Here is a 17,765-nt window from a genome sequence, read left to right as displayed (position 1 = left end):
TATGGTTAGTGCTCTGTCTTGAGTGGGATTATTAGCAATGACATGTTTCTTCATGCCTAGCTTAGAGGCACTTCTGTAAGAGAAGGGTTTATGACTTGTTTTAGATTTTTCTGCAAATTTTGCATTGATCTTCTAAATATATGACTTTTAACCTGCAATATTAGTTACTGTAAGAATGGAAATTTGGAAAAAAGTAATTGCTGCTTGTAAGTGGTACACAAAAAGACCATAATAACTTTAAATGTGATGGTAACTGTATTCTCTGTAAACTTTATGGTATTATGATTTGTGTTCTAGAAATATAGTAAAAAATTAAGCCAAAATCCCCACTGTAGATGTCAGATACTATGTAACTTTATAGTTTCTGTTCTGAATTGGGAAAAAAGGATTGAGTGATTTCATGTTTTGCTGTTAAATAACTTAATTTGGGGAACATCGATTATCACTCTGGAGTACAGTATAATTAACTTAAAATTTCTAGTCAGTTAAAAATAAAGCTGATCTTGATGTTTCTAGATGGAAATTCTATAAAAAAAGAGTTGTAAAAATTATAAATATTACATATGTTTTTGAACTTACATTCTATGTTACAATGACATTTAGAATATAATATTTAAAACATTTCCACATTGTTTTGCCAATTAACATCCCAAATCTCCATTCTAAAAACATCTGTAGGAAAGATGAATATCTTCATATACAGTATATTCCCCCACAGATCTCTAAGTGAAATCTGGACTGAATAACACAGTTCAGAAAGAAGCTAGCTTGTGGGTTGGTTTTTTTGGGTTTGTTGGTTGATTGGTTGTTTCTTTGGTGGTGGGGTTTAGTGCTCTGGAATGATACAAAGATTGTGGTAGAAACGCTTATTCTACTTATATATTCTCAGGCTCACAAAAGTTCCATCAGCTTATTCAGAAATCTCTGTAAATACTCTCTTGCCCGTCTTCCCAGTCCTGTAAATCTAACAAGCAGTTATGAATGGGTATCTATTTATGTGTAAATATGAAAGTAGTAGGAAATTTTCTTTTTTCTATTACAGAAATCTCTCAGTTATTGCTTGAACAAAAAGTTTAAATGCAAAATACTATCCCCAGTGTCTCAAATGTTGCTACTAAACCCCAACCCTTACAAGCCTGATGTCCTACTGAAATTGGAAAAGTTCTAGATTTCTTTAGATTGTGTGGTCACATGTCATCTATTTACTAGAAGAAAAAAGTAGCAGACTACAGCTTCGATGATGTTTGTATACTCTGACATATTATCTAAGTTTTCCACATGGGCTATTAAATGTCAGAGCATGTAATTGACCATTCTTTGATAAACTGTGAGGTTGCTGGGTTTGAGTTTCAGAGAAGGCAGCAATTCTGCTGTGTGGGGTGATGGTGGTGAGAGCCACAGAAACAGGCTGTGGTGATGACTGAGGGTAAAACAGTTCAGTGCCAATTGGCATCCAGGAGTTCAAAGGCCTCGTGTGATGTCTTTGATCTTTGCTTTCACAACTAAGATTTTTGCCAGTGATGAACTGATCTTAGGGAAGTATTTCTTATTACAGATTTTCAGAGTTGATCTAATATTCAACAATCACTTTTGAAGAATTTTCTGCTGTTCCCAAAAAAAAGTTGGGGTCAGGCTTGCCAGGACTTTGCTGCTATTATTTGTCTACTTGGTTTTTGGGTTATATGAATTCCTAGTATTTATTGTGCCTGTGGTGACTTCTGCATCAACCACTTCTTCCTCACTTGCTTGTTCTTCCACTTTAGACTGCGGCACCTTCTATTTTAGTACTCCATGTTTTACCTTCCAGCTGCAGTTATTTATATTCTCTATTTACTACTATTCTTTATTGTAATTTATTATTAGTATAAATAATTAAATCTTAGATTTCAGAATTATTAGTCTGCATTAGTAGCATCTTTATAAATAACATTGCATTTGTTATTTTCCACTTCCCTCATAACAAGGGAATTTTAATCAGGAAGTTACACTACAGTGAGTAGTTCAGCTATTTAATCCTCGAGTACATTTGAAATTCTTGGCTTGACATTATCTTTTCCTGGGAACTACTTATCATTCACTTCATTAAGTTATAGGACTTTATTTTTTACTGCTGCTTCAATAAGAGACAGATTCTCCAAAGTGTTCTGCGTGGGGAAGGCTTCTGACACAAGAACTTCCCAAATGCCTACAGTCATGAATGAATGAATGATAAAGCAAAACTACTTTTAAACAAATTCAATTTTTAAAATTTGTTTTTTATTATTATTATTCCTTTGTGCTGTTCAGAATCAAGTTAAGAAGCACTAAGCTCTACAGAGCCCAGATCTTACAAGCCGCTTGGTACAATAGCTTCTAGTGGTGCCTGAAAGTTTGATCTCCTGTCAGAACCCAGAACATTCCTCTGACTGCCCTGGGTGGCTCGAGACCCTGGCAGGGGGCTCAGAGACCTTGGCACAGAGTCAAATACACCTGTGCCTTTGATTTTAACCCATGGAGAAAATTACCAACTTTGTGTGAAGATTTACAAGCCACAAGAGTTTATGTAGAATAATAGTTAGTTTGCCACAGGATGAAAAGGTAGAATTTTGGGGTTTTTAGAACGGGGGTTCAGGAGGCAAGATGGAGGAATTTGGGCATGCCCTGTCCTTCCTCCTTCTCCTTCTTAGCCTCCAACTTCTCTGTAATGGTGGCACTTTTAGATTGGTTTAGAGACAGACTGTCTAACATAGCTGATAGGTATTGGAAAATTATTGTAAATAAAGTACACGTAGTTCTTAGTATAAAATGTTGACACCACCCCAAGGGTGGGCAGTGGGCAGTGTGCCATGAACCGACCTGCTAGACAGACCTCAGCAGGTCAGGAAAAGAATGTATTTGATAAGAAAAAATAAACAACCTTGAAAACCAGAGCCAAGGAATCCCGACTCCTTCTTCCATCGCTGGGCTGGGAAAAGGAGACTTTGTAACACCTCAGGGTCATCTCGACCACAGAGACTCTGAGAATCCCCCTGTGTTCTGGTGTGAACTGTAGTTGCTCTGTCCTGGGAGAAAGCAATTTCCCAGACTGCCTGTTTGCCACCCTTGCAGCCTGGTCTCCTTGATCCTGTCACCATCGTGCCTGGTCTGGGGGTTTCTACCCATGAGATTTCTGTGTTACTTCTGGTCAGAAGAACTTATTTAGTCTACTTGACAGCAGGATTTAGTTTAACATCTAGGGTCACTTTGTCTTTAATCCTTATGAATGATCATTCTTTAAAGTGGAATAGGGATTCTTATAGAAGTTAAATGCATAATGTTTTTCAGGGAAACAAAATTACATGCAAGGTCTCTTTAGGGTGCTCTGTGTTACAAAGAGGAAGAAAGAGCCACCAGAAATTCTTTTCTCATGTTGTGCTAAGAGTGAGATTTTGAAAAAGGCAATTAAGATACTATGGTACAAATTGTGTACTTTCAACAGGAATTATTCCAAAAAGCGTGGTCCCAAATTGGAGTTTACAACTCACTGCAGACACTCTGCTGGAAAATGTCACAATTTTTATCTTAACAACTATGCTGGATTGTTCTTAAATGCACTTCTGTGACTGATAACACCAATTTAAACAAAAGATACTGCAACATTTTCTAGTCTTGTGTATACTTATGATCTGTTTAAAACAGGATGCAAAAAAATTGCTGGTTGTTTACTAAGAGAGAAATTGTAACCTGTGTTTGACTGGGACAGAAAATAGTTTGCTTTACTCAGGTCTTTCCCTGTGAGAGTATTTTGAAAGAGATTGATTGATCAGTTATATTTATTGTCCAAACTGTGCTTCCAAATTTCAATTTTATTATGTACTCAGTCAAACTAGTTTGAGTAAAAGACCCAGAACTGAGTGCCTTTCTTTTCATATATCCCAACTATATTTATTTTTTTGTCTTTCTCAAGCACACTCATGATATTTCTATGAAAGAGACACTGTAAAGTAAAGAAGTCTTTGTTGATACTTCAGATGGGAAACATACAGAGCATAGGAAAACTTTGATTTGCTTGGTATAGAAAAAAATATGTTCAATTTCTTAGGTGAAAAAAAAAGAAAACAGATATTCTTACTGTTGACAATCAAAATGGAATGGAAAGGAGTTGCACAAGATCTAAAGCATGCCAGTTTTTCTGTTTCTTAAAATCTACTGTGCACAAATTTCACTTAAATTGTTTCCATGTATTCTTTTTTCCCAGGCTAATTTCACTTTTGGTTTTGTGGAAAACTTGAAGAGTTATTCTGAGACATGGCTTAGGATGTCTGAGGTTTTCAAAACCAGTGGAAATGTCCTCACAGTCTCACGACTGCAGGTTGGTGAACTGGGGGAGATCTTTCAATTTTCCAACTTTTTGCTGTTTGATCTAGACAGTATTTCTTCTATACATGCAAAACCACCCATATATCTGACTTCAGATTTAAAATAAGCTGAAAAAGACGGAGATTAGCTTTAGGTTATGAACTTAGAGACTGATGCTGAGAAACTTCTGACATGAAAATACTTAAAAGAAATGTTGCCTTCCTATCTCCAGTATTGCTCCAGTATCACTGAACCACAGGGGAAATAAAATGGTGCTGGTACTTGTTTGTTCATTGCTTATGTTTGCCAGGAAGATGTGAAACTGATGAAAAAAACTGATGAGGGAAATATGGACTATAAAAGAGAAGCATTCTTCTTAGTGGAGTTTGTCCATTGTACATATTTGTGCCTTCCTCTGTCACCTTTCCAAAATCTCTTCCCTGCACCCCTGCCATTTATTTGCAATGTGCGGTGTTAACCTGTTAAGAGGGAAAGGCATAGAGAAGCTAAATAACTTCTGCAGTGTCATACAGGAAATCTTGGTAATGAAATTGAACATTAATACATATGTATATTTTGTATTTTCGTAGAGAAGATAAACCTGATGTAACATCTATCACTTTTCATTTCAGGAAGCACTGCAAAACAATTTTGTAAAGCATTTCATAGAAAGTAATTTGGATGTCAACATGGAAAAACTTCTTAAAAAAATGCAAGCATATGGTGCGTATATGAAAGTACATGTAATGGTTAGTCTTGTTAGACTTCAACTTAGAACTACATTTAGTTGAAATTGAATATTTTACTTGCCTCAGTGATACTTAAGTAAAATAATAAGAGACTTTACCCTCTTGAGTTAATCTCAAATGTAATTGTCTGTTTTCTTTTGAGTGACTGAATAATTTGAATTTCAAATACTGAAACAATATTGGTAACAAGTCAGAAGTGGAAAAGTGTCATGGGAGAGTCTCAAACATCATCCATACTTAAAAGGAGTGAAGGGAGATATAAACCTTGTAGCCACAGTTCCATTAGGCAGAAGTATATTTTTGTAGTAAATTTTAAAGGAAATAAATAGAAAGTGAGATTGGATAGAGCTCATTTGATCAAAAACTCTCTGTATCTATGTTTTCTGTTTATTCAGAATCAGTTGTGTGGGGCGTCCTTGAGCCTCAGAAAAGCCTGAGACAGGGTTATAACCAGGGAGCTGCACTGTCAATAAGAAACCACCTGGGTCAGTCCCAGCCCTGGGATAGCCCAGTGGGGTGATGGGGATGATGCTGAGTGCAGAACAGCACCCCATGGGAAGCAGTGTGGGCCCAGGTCCACAACCAGGTGTGAAACGGTGGGAGCTGCAGCCTGGAGCAGGACCAGGCCCAGTGCCAGCTCTGTGCAGCTCTGGTGGGAAAGGAGTGGCCCTGATCCATTGGTCTGCCTGGCAGCCTCCCCCTGGGCATGTCCCTCTCTGCTTTGGTAGTGACCCCTGGCAGTCAAACGGAGATCCTCCAGGGTCAGAGAGATAGCCCAAGGGGGATGGTTCTTAATGGAGAAAGGGAATTATTATTTTGACTAATTTGGGATATTCAAGGATTTAAGTAGGAGAATAGAAAGGATTATGCTGTAAATTTATGTTGCTTAATGATTTTACAAGAATTTGATAACTGAAAAAAATTCAGTGTGTCCAGCTTTTAGTGAGGTAGGTGTACGATCATTAAAATGCTTGCCAGCATGTGCCAGAAGGAAATCTGATTTAAGTAGGAGAATAGAAAAGATTATGCTGTAAATTTATGTTGCTTAATGATTTTACAAGAATTTGATAACTGAAAAAAATTCAGTGTGTCCAGCTTTTAGTAAGGTAGGTGTACGATCATCATGTGCCAGAAGGAAATCGCTGTACTGAAGCAGATTCCAATGTCATGTAAGAAAAGTTCATGATTTTGAGAATCAGAAAGAGACAAAAATGGGATAAAATGCAATAACAGACAGTGTGACATCATGGACAAAGGGAGCAGAGTAGTTCCCAGAGGAGGATTGTGGTAGAAAGGAGAGATCTGTGTGGTTTCAGGTCAGTGCTTGTTAGGAGCATTGTGAGCCAAACAGAAATCTGTTCCAGTTGCTTTCTGGAGGAGATGAGCTCTCAGGTACCCCCACAGAAGAACATTGTGACCCTCATTGATTTAAAAAAATTGACTTTACAGAAATGTAAGTCATTAAGTCTGCTTTACAGTCAAAGAATTAAGACTAAAATAAATAAATGTACCTGAAATACACTTTTATTGGTCTTCAGAATCTGCCTCTAGGCAGGAGATGGACAAAATCCATGGAGGCTCCTGAGAGCTTGTAAATGGAGTGTGCTCTCAGTCTTAACACGTACTACTGCCCTGAGCTGGTGCAGTCACAGTTGGTGTGGCTTTTCTTTAGCAGAGAGGTTGTGAGATTGAGTTGAAATTGGCCTTAGTTTGAAGGCTTTCTTTGAAGACGAGGACTTCCTGTGCACTCTTTCAGTAAGAAAAATGGCAAATGGTGCCTGGAATTCAAACTGGAAAGAATCTGGGCTCTGTGTCCTCCTTAGGCAAGGGACTCAAATTTGAATCTACTTTCTCTTCAGATGATTTTCTTGACCAGGAAACTGCTGACTAGCTTGAGATGGGCTCAGCTTACCCCTCGAGATGAAGATGGATCATAATACAGCTAAAAACCAAGCCCACAAAATCACAATGTTGGAAAGATAGGATGGAGAAAAGAGCAAGTCTCTTAAGCTTCAGGGTGTGCTGGAAACACAGCTATTTCAATTTATTAGTTGAGTAATAGCTGGATTTCTTTTTTGTGGACCTAACAGTGAGAACAACATGATGGGTTATAGACAAACAATCGTCCATTAAGTAGATATCATGATCTCTGGAATTATCAGATCCATCTTCACTGATGCAGGCGATATCAAAGAAATCTGTACCTGTGTTGCTCAAGCTATAGCTTTTTAACAGAACTAAGGACATTTAATAATATATAATAAACAGTTAATAGTTCAGATGGTCAAACAAAATGTTGTTTGAGTGGCTTGTGAGACTAGGATTTCCTTATTTAAAGGGAATACAGTTGGTAAAATTAGCATCATATAAAAACTGGAAATCAATAGGGGCTATAGATCACAAGAGCATTTATGGCTCTGTGAAACTGATCTCTCCAAAGCGCCAGAGCACTCCTCTGCATTTATTATGCCTCTTTGTATAGATTCACTTTGTTGTTTTACTTCTTGAAAAATTATATGCACTCTTATTTTTATCTTAGCTCGTGTACATTTTGTTCGTTTTATTGGACCATAATCATGTGTAACTTAACTATAAACCTGTTCTTATGTTTGTTTTTTTTAAATTTCATTAATCTTATACTGCATCAGCTGTTCAGTCCTGTAATTACCTTGCTTGCATCCAATTAAAGCCTTGAATATATCCATGGTAATGGTTTTACCCCTCACAATCTTTTTAATTTTCATCCAAAGCTCCAGCTTTCTAAAATCTCCTGATCTCTGTGATTGTCTTCTAACTAAAGCAAATATCTTTTATCACATCTACACTCTCATACAGATGACTTTTAATTATCCTCAAATACAAGGTGCTTGTCTTTGTATCTTTCTTTATTTCTCTACACTGATATAAAAAATGTTAACAGACTTAGTGATGGTTTCTTCTGTGCCTCTCCTGCTGTAAAGTGTCATAGACAAAGTGAATAGATGTAGAACTCTTCCAATGTCTCTATAAAATCATCATGCCTCAAGACCTCACAAAATTATCAGTTTCTAAAACTGTTTAGCAAGATTACTGTGTCATATTTACTCAGGTGTAGCAAGTAAATATTTAGGCTGAGGGCTAAAAAGTTTGCGGTTTTCTTTTTAATCTCTTTACTTTCTAAGCTGCTGTGTGGGTAGGCAAAGCAATTGTTTTCCTCTATGCTTGCTTTGCAGCCCAGCAACTTGGAATAATTTCCTACTGATCTTGTATAAACCCAGATCCACTAGAACTTGTGAGCTCCTTGCTGGGCACAGTCCTTACAAACCTTCACAAGACACTGAGTGGCATTTGTGCTGCAAGCTCCTCTTTTAAATTCTTGCTTGCTGAGTCTCTCTCTTGTCCTTCTTCTGTGATTTCTTCTTTCACTATCAAGGGCTCTCCTTACAGAGGGCTACATGTGACACTGTGTATAACAGCCAGGACAATAAAAAACAATACCAAAACAAGGAGCTTTCCTTCGTGCTACCCCTCTGATGCCCTCATTGTAACGATAATGTTTTGTATGTATTTATAAGGCAGGAAACAAATAGCTGTAGTGCCATCACTGAAAACTGTGCCACTACCCAAATCTTCTGATACCTAGAAACTTTCTTCTAATTTCTGACCTATATTTATTTATTCCTGATTTATTCTAATTTATTCATCCAGCAACTTTTTATTTTTACTTAAACAGCACTTCTACCAATGGTTTTACATAAACCATTCGTATTTCCTCCCAGTTACTTAATGATAGGTTAAACAAGTTGAGTGGAAGATGAGGGCTGACGTGATTTTAAATGAAATATGAAGATAATAGTGAACATTGATTTACCAAGCTTTTCGTTCATAATTGCTACATTTATAAATGGGAAAAAACAAGGTAATCAACTCTATAGATCTTGATTTTAAAACATTCGTGTAGATTGCATTTTTTCATATATGTGTTGTTTCTATGATGGAGTACAGAAGTTCATGCCCATTAAGACAATATTTTTTTTCCAGAAATATTTAGTATACCACACTCCAAGCCAACAGCAATATAGATGTTATTTTTTATGCTAAAATAATCAACAATTTAACTCATGAGAGAAGCTTTTCTTAGCTAAGTATTGATTTCAAATTAAGGTCTTGTGTGTGTATCTATCACTCAGTGACAGAATGCTTTGGGGACCTTAAGGATGATATGATTCTAATCCTTTTGCCACGGGGCCACCTTATGCTAGACCAGGTTGCTCAGAGCCCCATCCAGCCTTGCCTTGAGCACTTCCAGGCTTGGGGCATTCACAGCTCCTCTGGGCAACCTGTTCCAATCTAAATCTGCTCTCTTACAGTTTAAAGCCATTTCCTCATGTCCCACCGGTATATGCCCTTGTAAAAAGTCTGTCCCCAGCCTTTTTGTTGGCCCCCTTCAGGCCACAATAAGATCTGGAAGGTGGTATAAGTTCTGTCTGGAACTTTCCTTCACGTTGAACAACACAAACCCCCTCAGCCTGTCTTCATACAGAATACTGCATATAGGGCTATGTATAATTACATACACATATATAAAAATGTATACGAAAAACCTGCCATCCAGGCTTAATGTTAGGAATATTCTCTTCTCTCTAATGCTGTGAAAAAAGGGGGCATCATGGGTATTTCCTTTATTGTCATCTTCAAGGATAGCCATAAATAAGACATTTATTATCTCTCTTCTTTATTATCTCTCTTCTTCTGTTATGGTTTTCTCAACCTATGAATTCACCCTGTCATTGTTTGCCTATCTTTTGAATTCTAGACTGTCAGTTCTTCTGCTTTTTCTCCTTGTGCACTTTACCCTTCTCACTGTTAATCATGCTTCTTCTTCAGACTGCTTCAAACATTTTCCACTTATCTGCCTTCCTATTGTAATATTTCCTGTGCTTATGCTGAGTAATGTCTGTGATCCAGGATTTGTCTGTCACCACTCTTATCATAGGAGGTCATCACCTATCCTTTTTTAAAGATTATATCTTCAAGTGAGTGTTGAAAAATTTAAGATGGAAAATTGTGTGGAATGTTTTATAGCATTGTTTATTACCTGAGAAATTCAGGTGTTTTTATTAAATCCAGATAGCATGTTTCTATCCAGATAGCATGCTGTCCTTCTGATTATTCTTTCAAACATAAGGATATAGCATTTTCCCTACATTCCCTACCAATGGATGAAGATTTGAATTCCTCCAAAGGTTGAGTTTTTTTAGAAACCAGGTTTTGATTGAAGTATATGTTCCTCCTGGATCCATAGATAAAGTAAAAATGAAGAGATTATTAGACTTTTTCAGATTCTTTTAAATGTAGGACTCCTGTCAAAATGCTTATGCTCTATTTAACATGATTCTTGAAATATTCACAGTATCAAGGAGAAAAGAACTGGTTGATATGTTGCTAAATGACAGATTAATATATCTTATGATATCTGAAGTACAGTAATTCCCTTGTATTTGTGGGAGTAGTTATAGAAACATAAGAAAAGGTTCAAGGGTGTGGACTCTTTCTGTAACTCTGCTAGAATTTGTTACATTTTTATTCCTCTGAAATTGAAGGAAAGAACAGATGAGGGCTTGTAAAAGACACTGAAACATGAACTGCACTTCCACAAGTTCAAACTAAAATTTCTGTGTCTTTTAAGCTACTTTTTTTTTTTTTTTTTTTTTAATACAGTGAGGATTTAGTCTCATAGGATGTGCAAGTGATAACATACCTTTCTGTTCTGATTATTAAAATTAAGCAAGTCCTATTTTTTTCCTTATCTTAGAAACTATGACGAACAAGATGCTTAACAGCTCAGCAAGTAAACAGATTGACCTGTTGACACGGCTTGTTGTAAATATCTCTTCCTGTGTGTTACTGGACCGTTTCCAGCCTTTTGACTCTATAGAGAAATTGGAGGAGAAGGCTCATGAACTCATCCAGGAAAATAATCTTTTGGCTAGTAAGTACCTTATGTAAAATGTATTTTTACAGAAAATCTCAGACTTTGTATTTGTTGTCTGTTTATTGATAAGGTAGGTAAAGGTTACACAGTTTCAAAGCGTGCATTAAATCACATATAATACAGTCAACATAAAGCACATTTAAATGCTGTAATGTAAGCTGGAAAGACTAATTATACTGTTTTAACTGTGGAATGGCTGAATGAATGAATCCTTGGAGTCTCTTATTTCTGTCAAAATGTTTAAAAGAATGGTCGTAAATATATAAAGAAGAAAAAGATAAAAAATGTGGAATACTGAGGAAGCTTAACAAGATGACAAGGTCATCTTGCTTACATCCTTTCAAAATTTGTTCTTTATATTCTGGACTTTTCAAAAAGGAGGAAAGAAAGGGCATTTGTTAAGATTTACTCTTAAACCAACCCCTCAGACAAATTAGTTTGTTTATTTAGAGTAAATGAGTTCTTAAGGTATTTATTTCCTTCCTTGGGATTACACTTTTTCTCTTTTTCCTGCATTATATGCTTGTTGCTGAGAATCAATTAATTTTACAAAAGATTTTAAAAGTCAAGAATATTTTCCCTTAACATATGCACTTGTCTTGCAGAAAATGCTGTTGATTGCAGGTAGTGTTTCCAAAAGAGAGGCTCCTTTAAGTCTATAAAAAGTGTTCCACAACATTTTCCCACTATCTTTTTTGGGGTGTTTTGTCCCCCTTATGCCTGTAAGTGTACAACAGAAGACATGAGAAAGCACTTGTAAAGAAGGAAACTGTTCAGTCTGGAATCTCATGCTTGTTTTGTGATCTACAGTACCCTGGCAATTGCCACCCTCTATCAATATGAAACAAACAGGCTATACCTTGAGACAAGGAGAATTGCTCAGAAGTACTTCAGAGAAGGCAAACTGTTTGTCTCTTTAAGGAAAGAAATGGACAGATAAGTCTTGGCCCTCAGAAAACTGAATTACCAAATTATAGTTTCATTTTTGTTCCACTTACCTAGGGAAGGATCATATAGTAATATAAGTAAAGACATTTTGTGTGAGTATTTTTCAGTTCTCTGGCCTAATTATCTCCTCACATTATTAGGAGATGGTGTTCTAAGGAATATAATGTGTCCAACATGTCAATGTTACATCCTCTGATGTAGGCATACATTCCTTTCCATAGAAAGACATTAAACTGGAATAGAATTTTCCTTTCTTTTTTTTTTTTTTTTTTTTTTTTTTTGTGGTCTTCAGAGCCTTCATAGCTTCATGGAATTTCTTAGAAAATCAACTGTTTGTGTAAATGGAAAAATGATATTGGCCAGTTGAAAGAAATCGGGTTTAGAGTAAAGTATTCTGTATTTTATTATCTTTCAGAGAACCAGCTGGTAGGTAAGCTATCTCTCCCTTTTCCCAGAGAAGAAAGGGGCAACACTTAGAATTTATCTGGAAGTCCTAAAAGGTCTGGATCACACAAAAAGAGAACACAAGCAGTTTCATGTATTTGGCTTCATCTTTACAGCTACATGTTAAGCTTTCCTCTGTTTGGTTGGGCTTTCTTTTCCTTTATAGAGAGCTAGAGAAAACAAATATGCAAATTCTGCTGTGCTAAACTAGAACTTCTGCAATTGACTTAAAGATTAATATCAGAATATATTTTAGTGGGTTGGTGCTGTTTACTTTGTCACCTACTTATGAAAGCTGTTGATGCTTTGATGCACAAATTTTATGGCTGCTGCTTTTACTGTGGAACTGATATCAGTCCCCCAAAAAAGACTAAATGTGGATGCAAAGCGAAAACTGTAGCTCAAAAAAAGACAAATCACCTCAGATAAAAATTATTTTTATGAACCCATTTATCATGTGAATCATCTTACATTTCATATTCATGAATGTGAAAAATGTGTCTCTGAAACCTGCCATTTTTGGGCTTGGGATCAAGAAAGTTTGGAGGCCTGCCCTGACAGATTAATGCATCCTATATCATGTGGTAATTAGCCATGAGTTAGCTATGGAAATAGCATAAATTATATGAGCTTAGTTATGAAGCTTCCTTTCTTATGTCAGGTATCCTCTTCAGTACACCAGAGGACAAGAAGCAAGATTCCAGCAATCTCCTTCCAAGACGCATTTCATATACAATTAGAACCAGTGTTCTCTACAGCATGAGAACAGATTTGATTAAAAATCCAACATGGAAATCCCACCCCCACAAGTTGCCAGCTGATGGGTTTAAATACAACCATGTCTTTATTCCTCTGCAAGATATGATTGAAAGGGCAATTATTTCAGCACAGACTGGGACAGACACCTCAGAAACAGCAATTCAGGTGCAAGCCATGCCTTACCCTTGTCATACCAGTGATCTGTAAGTAAAATTTCAGCTTTTTAATTTGATGTATTTTCCTTGTTAGATTAGTACTAAAGAACTTGGGGTCCTACTACATTCCCACTTTTCAGTGAGTGAATGTGTATCTCTACACAGGCTTAAACAAGTACATCCAATACCAGATGTATTACAGCAGAGCAAATATTGCCCAACAGCTGTGTTTAACATAACATGTTATACAATGTTGGTCTGGCAAATGATCCCCTACAAAATGTTTGCAGCCATAATGTGGAGTAGTCTGCTGGACAGAGGCTGTGTCAACATAGTGCGCAATTACCTTAAATTATTGTAAGAGATCCCTTTTAAAATCCTTAGTTGTCCTGAACACAAACTGTAAATTGGTCCCTTGAAGGGTGAAGTTGTTGAAATAAAAGTGTAGGGTTGTTCTCTGTAAAACCATCAAAACATCCCAACTATTAGGTTTTAACATTAGTCAATGGTAATAAATTTGTTAAAGTGGAGTGAAAATTGACTGGGTCATATTATTCCTTGTTGTCCAAATATATTACTTGCCATCAACACAAATCTGAATTTTGTTTGATTTTGAATGGAGCCCCAAAGAGTAATTATATCAGCTCTATGGTTTAAAATATTATAATATATAAAATTAGTATAATAATATTGTACCAGTACATACATTTAGCTTGTTACATAAAAAATAAATAATTCTAACCAGATCAGGAATAAATATCATTGTTCATGTTAGATCTTATTTTGAGAACAGTTCCAGTATTAACCTATTAACATTCTGCAGAAAATAGTTTACCTTTGTGGGCTGACAACTCCTCATATTTGTTCTTTCATAGATTCTTGAACAACATAGGGTTTTTTTTCCCACTCATGATGATGTTAACATGGATGGTTTCAGTTGCTGGTATGGTTCGCAAGCTGGTTTATGAAAGAGAAATTCATCTAGAAGAGGTAAGAGGTAGATTAACCTCTGAAAAGAAAATTTATTTATTTAGGTGCACTGAAATACAAAAGTTGTGAAGTACTTTTAAGTACTCGTAATCCAGATGGCTTTGTTTTCACTTGTTTCCTCTGGGCAGTAAGCCCTAGTTCTAGCTGCCAACTTGGTTTCAAAACATTATTTGAGCAAAAGTATGCAAATATTGTCTGTGAGACAAAAAGCAACAAGCAAAAGTTGAAGCTGGAAAGTGTTATTTGGAAAGGCCGTGTGATTAGAATGATTTTTGTTTTGGATTATTTTTCATATTTTGCTCTATGTAGTCTGTAATGATAAAACTACCTAAAATAAGGTAAGAATTTATTATAAACTGTGTAATTATCAGAAATAAAAGGGAAATTGCATACCAAAAGAAAAAAGAGACAATTATTTGCTTCTATTAACAGCCAGTCTTTACAGGTGCTAAGCATTTGGAAGGACAGGGTCCTTGTGATGCATTTTCTATAGGGATAAATACACTTTTTTAATGAATTACACTAATTTCACTGTATCAGCAGAATTACTGCTTGAGTAAAAATTTTAATTTGCGGAATTATTAAGGAATTATCTAATTTCTCTAATCTTTCTGTTGTAAGGTAAGCTTTTTTAATGCTCCAAAATATTAAATCAACTTAATATTAATTTTGATGATTTTATGAGAACTGCTTCAAAGGTTTATTAGCTTGTATCCAAAAGCATATGTTTAGAAAAAGAGGGATGTACTTCATATCTGGCTAAATTATTATTTGCCTGGTAATACATAAAGGTTATAAACTGTATGCCTCTTTCAGAAGAGCAACAGGCTCAGAAAAAAATATTTGTACGTATATTGCTGTGGTATATTCTCAGTACTTTTTAGAGTATGAAAAGGCAAAATCCTAGCTGGAAGAACCAGTAATCTGACCTCTGCTTTTGAAACCCTACGCAAAAGAGAGTTTTGCAGAGCATGGTGATTCCTTGTGCTCATGTGTGATGATCTCAGAGACCGCCCTGTTCAATCAGTCTGATCCAGGAGAGAGCACAGCACAAGGGCAAAGAAACAAGAAATTTAAGGGGAAGATGGCATCCTTTGGGAAGCTGGTAGTGTCTCGGTGACAAAAATGTTTTGTTTAAAAAAGAAAAAGGAAAATCAAGTTTGTTTCCTGTCTTTAACTCTCTGCTCTGTTGTTTTGCAGTATATGAAGACAATGGGTGTGTATCCAGCCATTCATTTCTTTGCTTGGTTTTTGGAGAATGTCATTGTGCTCACAGTAAGCAGCTGTGCTCTGGCCATCATTTTAAAAGCAAGTGGTATCTTTGCATATAGCAATGGTTTCCTTATCTTCCTTTTTCTCCTGGAATTTGGAGTTACAGTCATCATGTTAAGCTACTTTTTGGGAGCGTTTTTCAGCAGTGCCGATACAGCAGCTCTGTGTGCCAGCCTTGTCTATATGATCAGCTTTTTACCCTACATAGTTTTGTTGGTCTTGCAGAACCAGCTGAGTTTCACCAACCAGATTATAATGGTAAATACTTCTTCTTTTGTAATTTTCCTCCTCCAACTATGCTGTGAATTTCTATAGTTTCAAAACTTCAGACCATAATGTATTTATTTTTTCTTGTGTTGGCTTTTGTACTATTGGAAATAAATCACACTAATAAATCTTCAACTAAGAAAATATTTAGAGATAGAAAGGAATGAAAAATAATGTGCCAGGGTAATTTTGTAAATCTACAGAAAATATCAGGAAGTTGCATTCCTCATACTCATGAGTTCTCTTAATGTCTTGACCTCAAAATATTTGTAACATTATTTTCAAGATCAGGTGATGACATGCCACTTTTCAAAGTCATTATTTATTTGGAAAAAAAACTAGTGATTGATTTTCTGTTAATATAATTGGAGAATAGAACAGAAATTTGTCCAGCCATATAATCTGAGGTGTGTGCTTCTTTGGTGTAGGTTCTTTCAGGTCCTTTCCTGTTCTATGTATTCCATAGCCTGTTTTATGTCTGTGTACTGTGCTAAAATACCATATCCCTGAATGTGACATCAAGTATCACCATTATATAAAGAAAACATATTTCACACATTATGGCTTCACTATTTCAAAAAAACTCAGTAAATTAGGCTGGTGGAATAATACATACACTGTTAAAAAATGCTTGTTTTTTCAGTGTCAGTTGGTCAGATAAAATAACACTTTCCTGTATTAGTAACTAGGTCAGGGGAGCTCTGTTAGGTGGAGCAAATACTGCCAAGGTTTGTGGGGGAGTATGGTTAAAACATAAAATGAAATAGCAACCATTAGCCTACGTGGAGGAAAAAAAAAAGGTCTATATAGTTTGTGCTTGGTTTTAGTATCACAATATATTTTATTTCATGGAACTTGTTAACAGTGTGTTTTTATTTGATGTTCACATGCTTTTTCTCCTCTGATGTTGTAGTGTCTCCTTTCTACAACCGCCTTTGGGCAAGGAATATTTTTCATTACATATTTTGAGGGCCAAGAAATAGGTAAGGTCTTTGGTTAGGAGAAAAGCTTTGTAATTATTATTTGAAAAACTACAGTTGGAAATGTTTTCCAGTCTGTTCTGAAAAATCTCTAATAAATTAATAAGCTGGATCAAGTTCAGATATAATGGATGTAATAATTTTTTTTACTGTTATGGCAAGAACAATATTCATGACAGTGAATATTTCAAACTATTGAAAACGTGTCATAATGGTACAACAGTTTGTAAGAGTGGAAGAGAAAATTGCAGACTATATTGCTTAAATTTCCCACCAGACACTTCATCAAAATGACTCATTTTACTGAAGGAAGGGCAAAATGTGTTTTGGGAGAAACTGCTTTCCTTGGCAATTGTGGAAAAAGAATTGTAGAAGCAATATCATGATCCACTGTACTGCAAACCAAGTGGCATGTTCAGTTTAAAAAATGCAATATTATTAATAAATTTACAACTTTGTTACTTTTGTTTTCCTTTTAGCAGTATGGTACCTTTCTGTAGCACTAGTGTTTGCACCTTCTTTTTTCCTTTCGTGTCTCCTGCAATGTAATAATTTTACTAAGCAATTATTCAGTGAGTTCATTCATGTTTACCTCTAAATGCAGTCAATGTACACAATGCTTCTTAGTTAGAATTCACAGATTTAAATCTTCAGATTTAGCATAATAGAAATGACATTAAACTTTGTGTAATCCTTTTCTTTATAATAGCAGAGTGGCTTAAAGCCCGATTCATTTTGTCAGTGTTGTAGTTCTTTTTCTTTTGCCAAATTAAGGGCCAGCTAAAACTTCATAAACAACCCTTTCTAAAACATCTTCCCTACATTTTCCCAGCAGCAGTGTCACCTGCTGTTCTAAACACAGGCTTGTAGAGGCATAGAATTTTTTTTCTGTTCATTAGGATTACTGTTA

The 17,765-nt window shown here is 35.8% G+C and overlaps 1 protein-coding gene across 1 annotated transcript in view; it reads left to right on the top strand.

Moving 5' to 3' along the window:
• ABCA13 (ATP binding cassette subfamily A member 13) overlaps nt 1-17,765 on the top strand; it is a 171,639-nt gene that overhangs the window by 51,182 nt on the left and 102,692 nt on the right. The window contains exons 21-28 of the mRNA XM_041475876.1: nt 4,217-4,330; nt 4,950-5,040; nt 5,462-5,551; nt 10,861-11,037; nt 13,094-13,394; nt 14,222-14,336; nt 15,537-15,866; nt 16,789-16,858. Coding sequence (XP_041331810.1) covers nt 4,217-4,330; nt 4,950-5,040; nt 5,462-5,551; nt 10,861-11,037; nt 13,094-13,394; nt 14,222-14,336; nt 15,537-15,866; nt 16,789-16,858 — 1,288 coding nt within the window. The remainder of the gene's footprint in view (nt 1-4,216; nt 4,331-4,949; nt 5,041-5,461; nt 5,552-10,860; nt 11,038-13,093; nt 13,395-14,221; nt 14,337-15,536; nt 15,867-16,788; nt 16,859-17,765) is intronic.

The sequence above is a fragment of the Pyrgilauda ruficollis genome, unplaced genomic scaffold (assembly GCF_017590135.1).
Source record: "Pyrgilauda ruficollis isolate IOZ18807 unplaced genomic scaffold, ASM1759013v1 scaffold37, whole genome shotgun sequence".
In the NCBI taxonomy this organism is placed as follows: domain Eukaryota; kingdom Metazoa; phylum Chordata; class Aves; order Passeriformes; family Passeridae; genus Pyrgilauda; species Pyrgilauda ruficollis.
The sequence above is the reverse complement of the archived record's forward strand: the minus strand, read 5'-3'. Positions and strand labels throughout refer to the sequence as shown.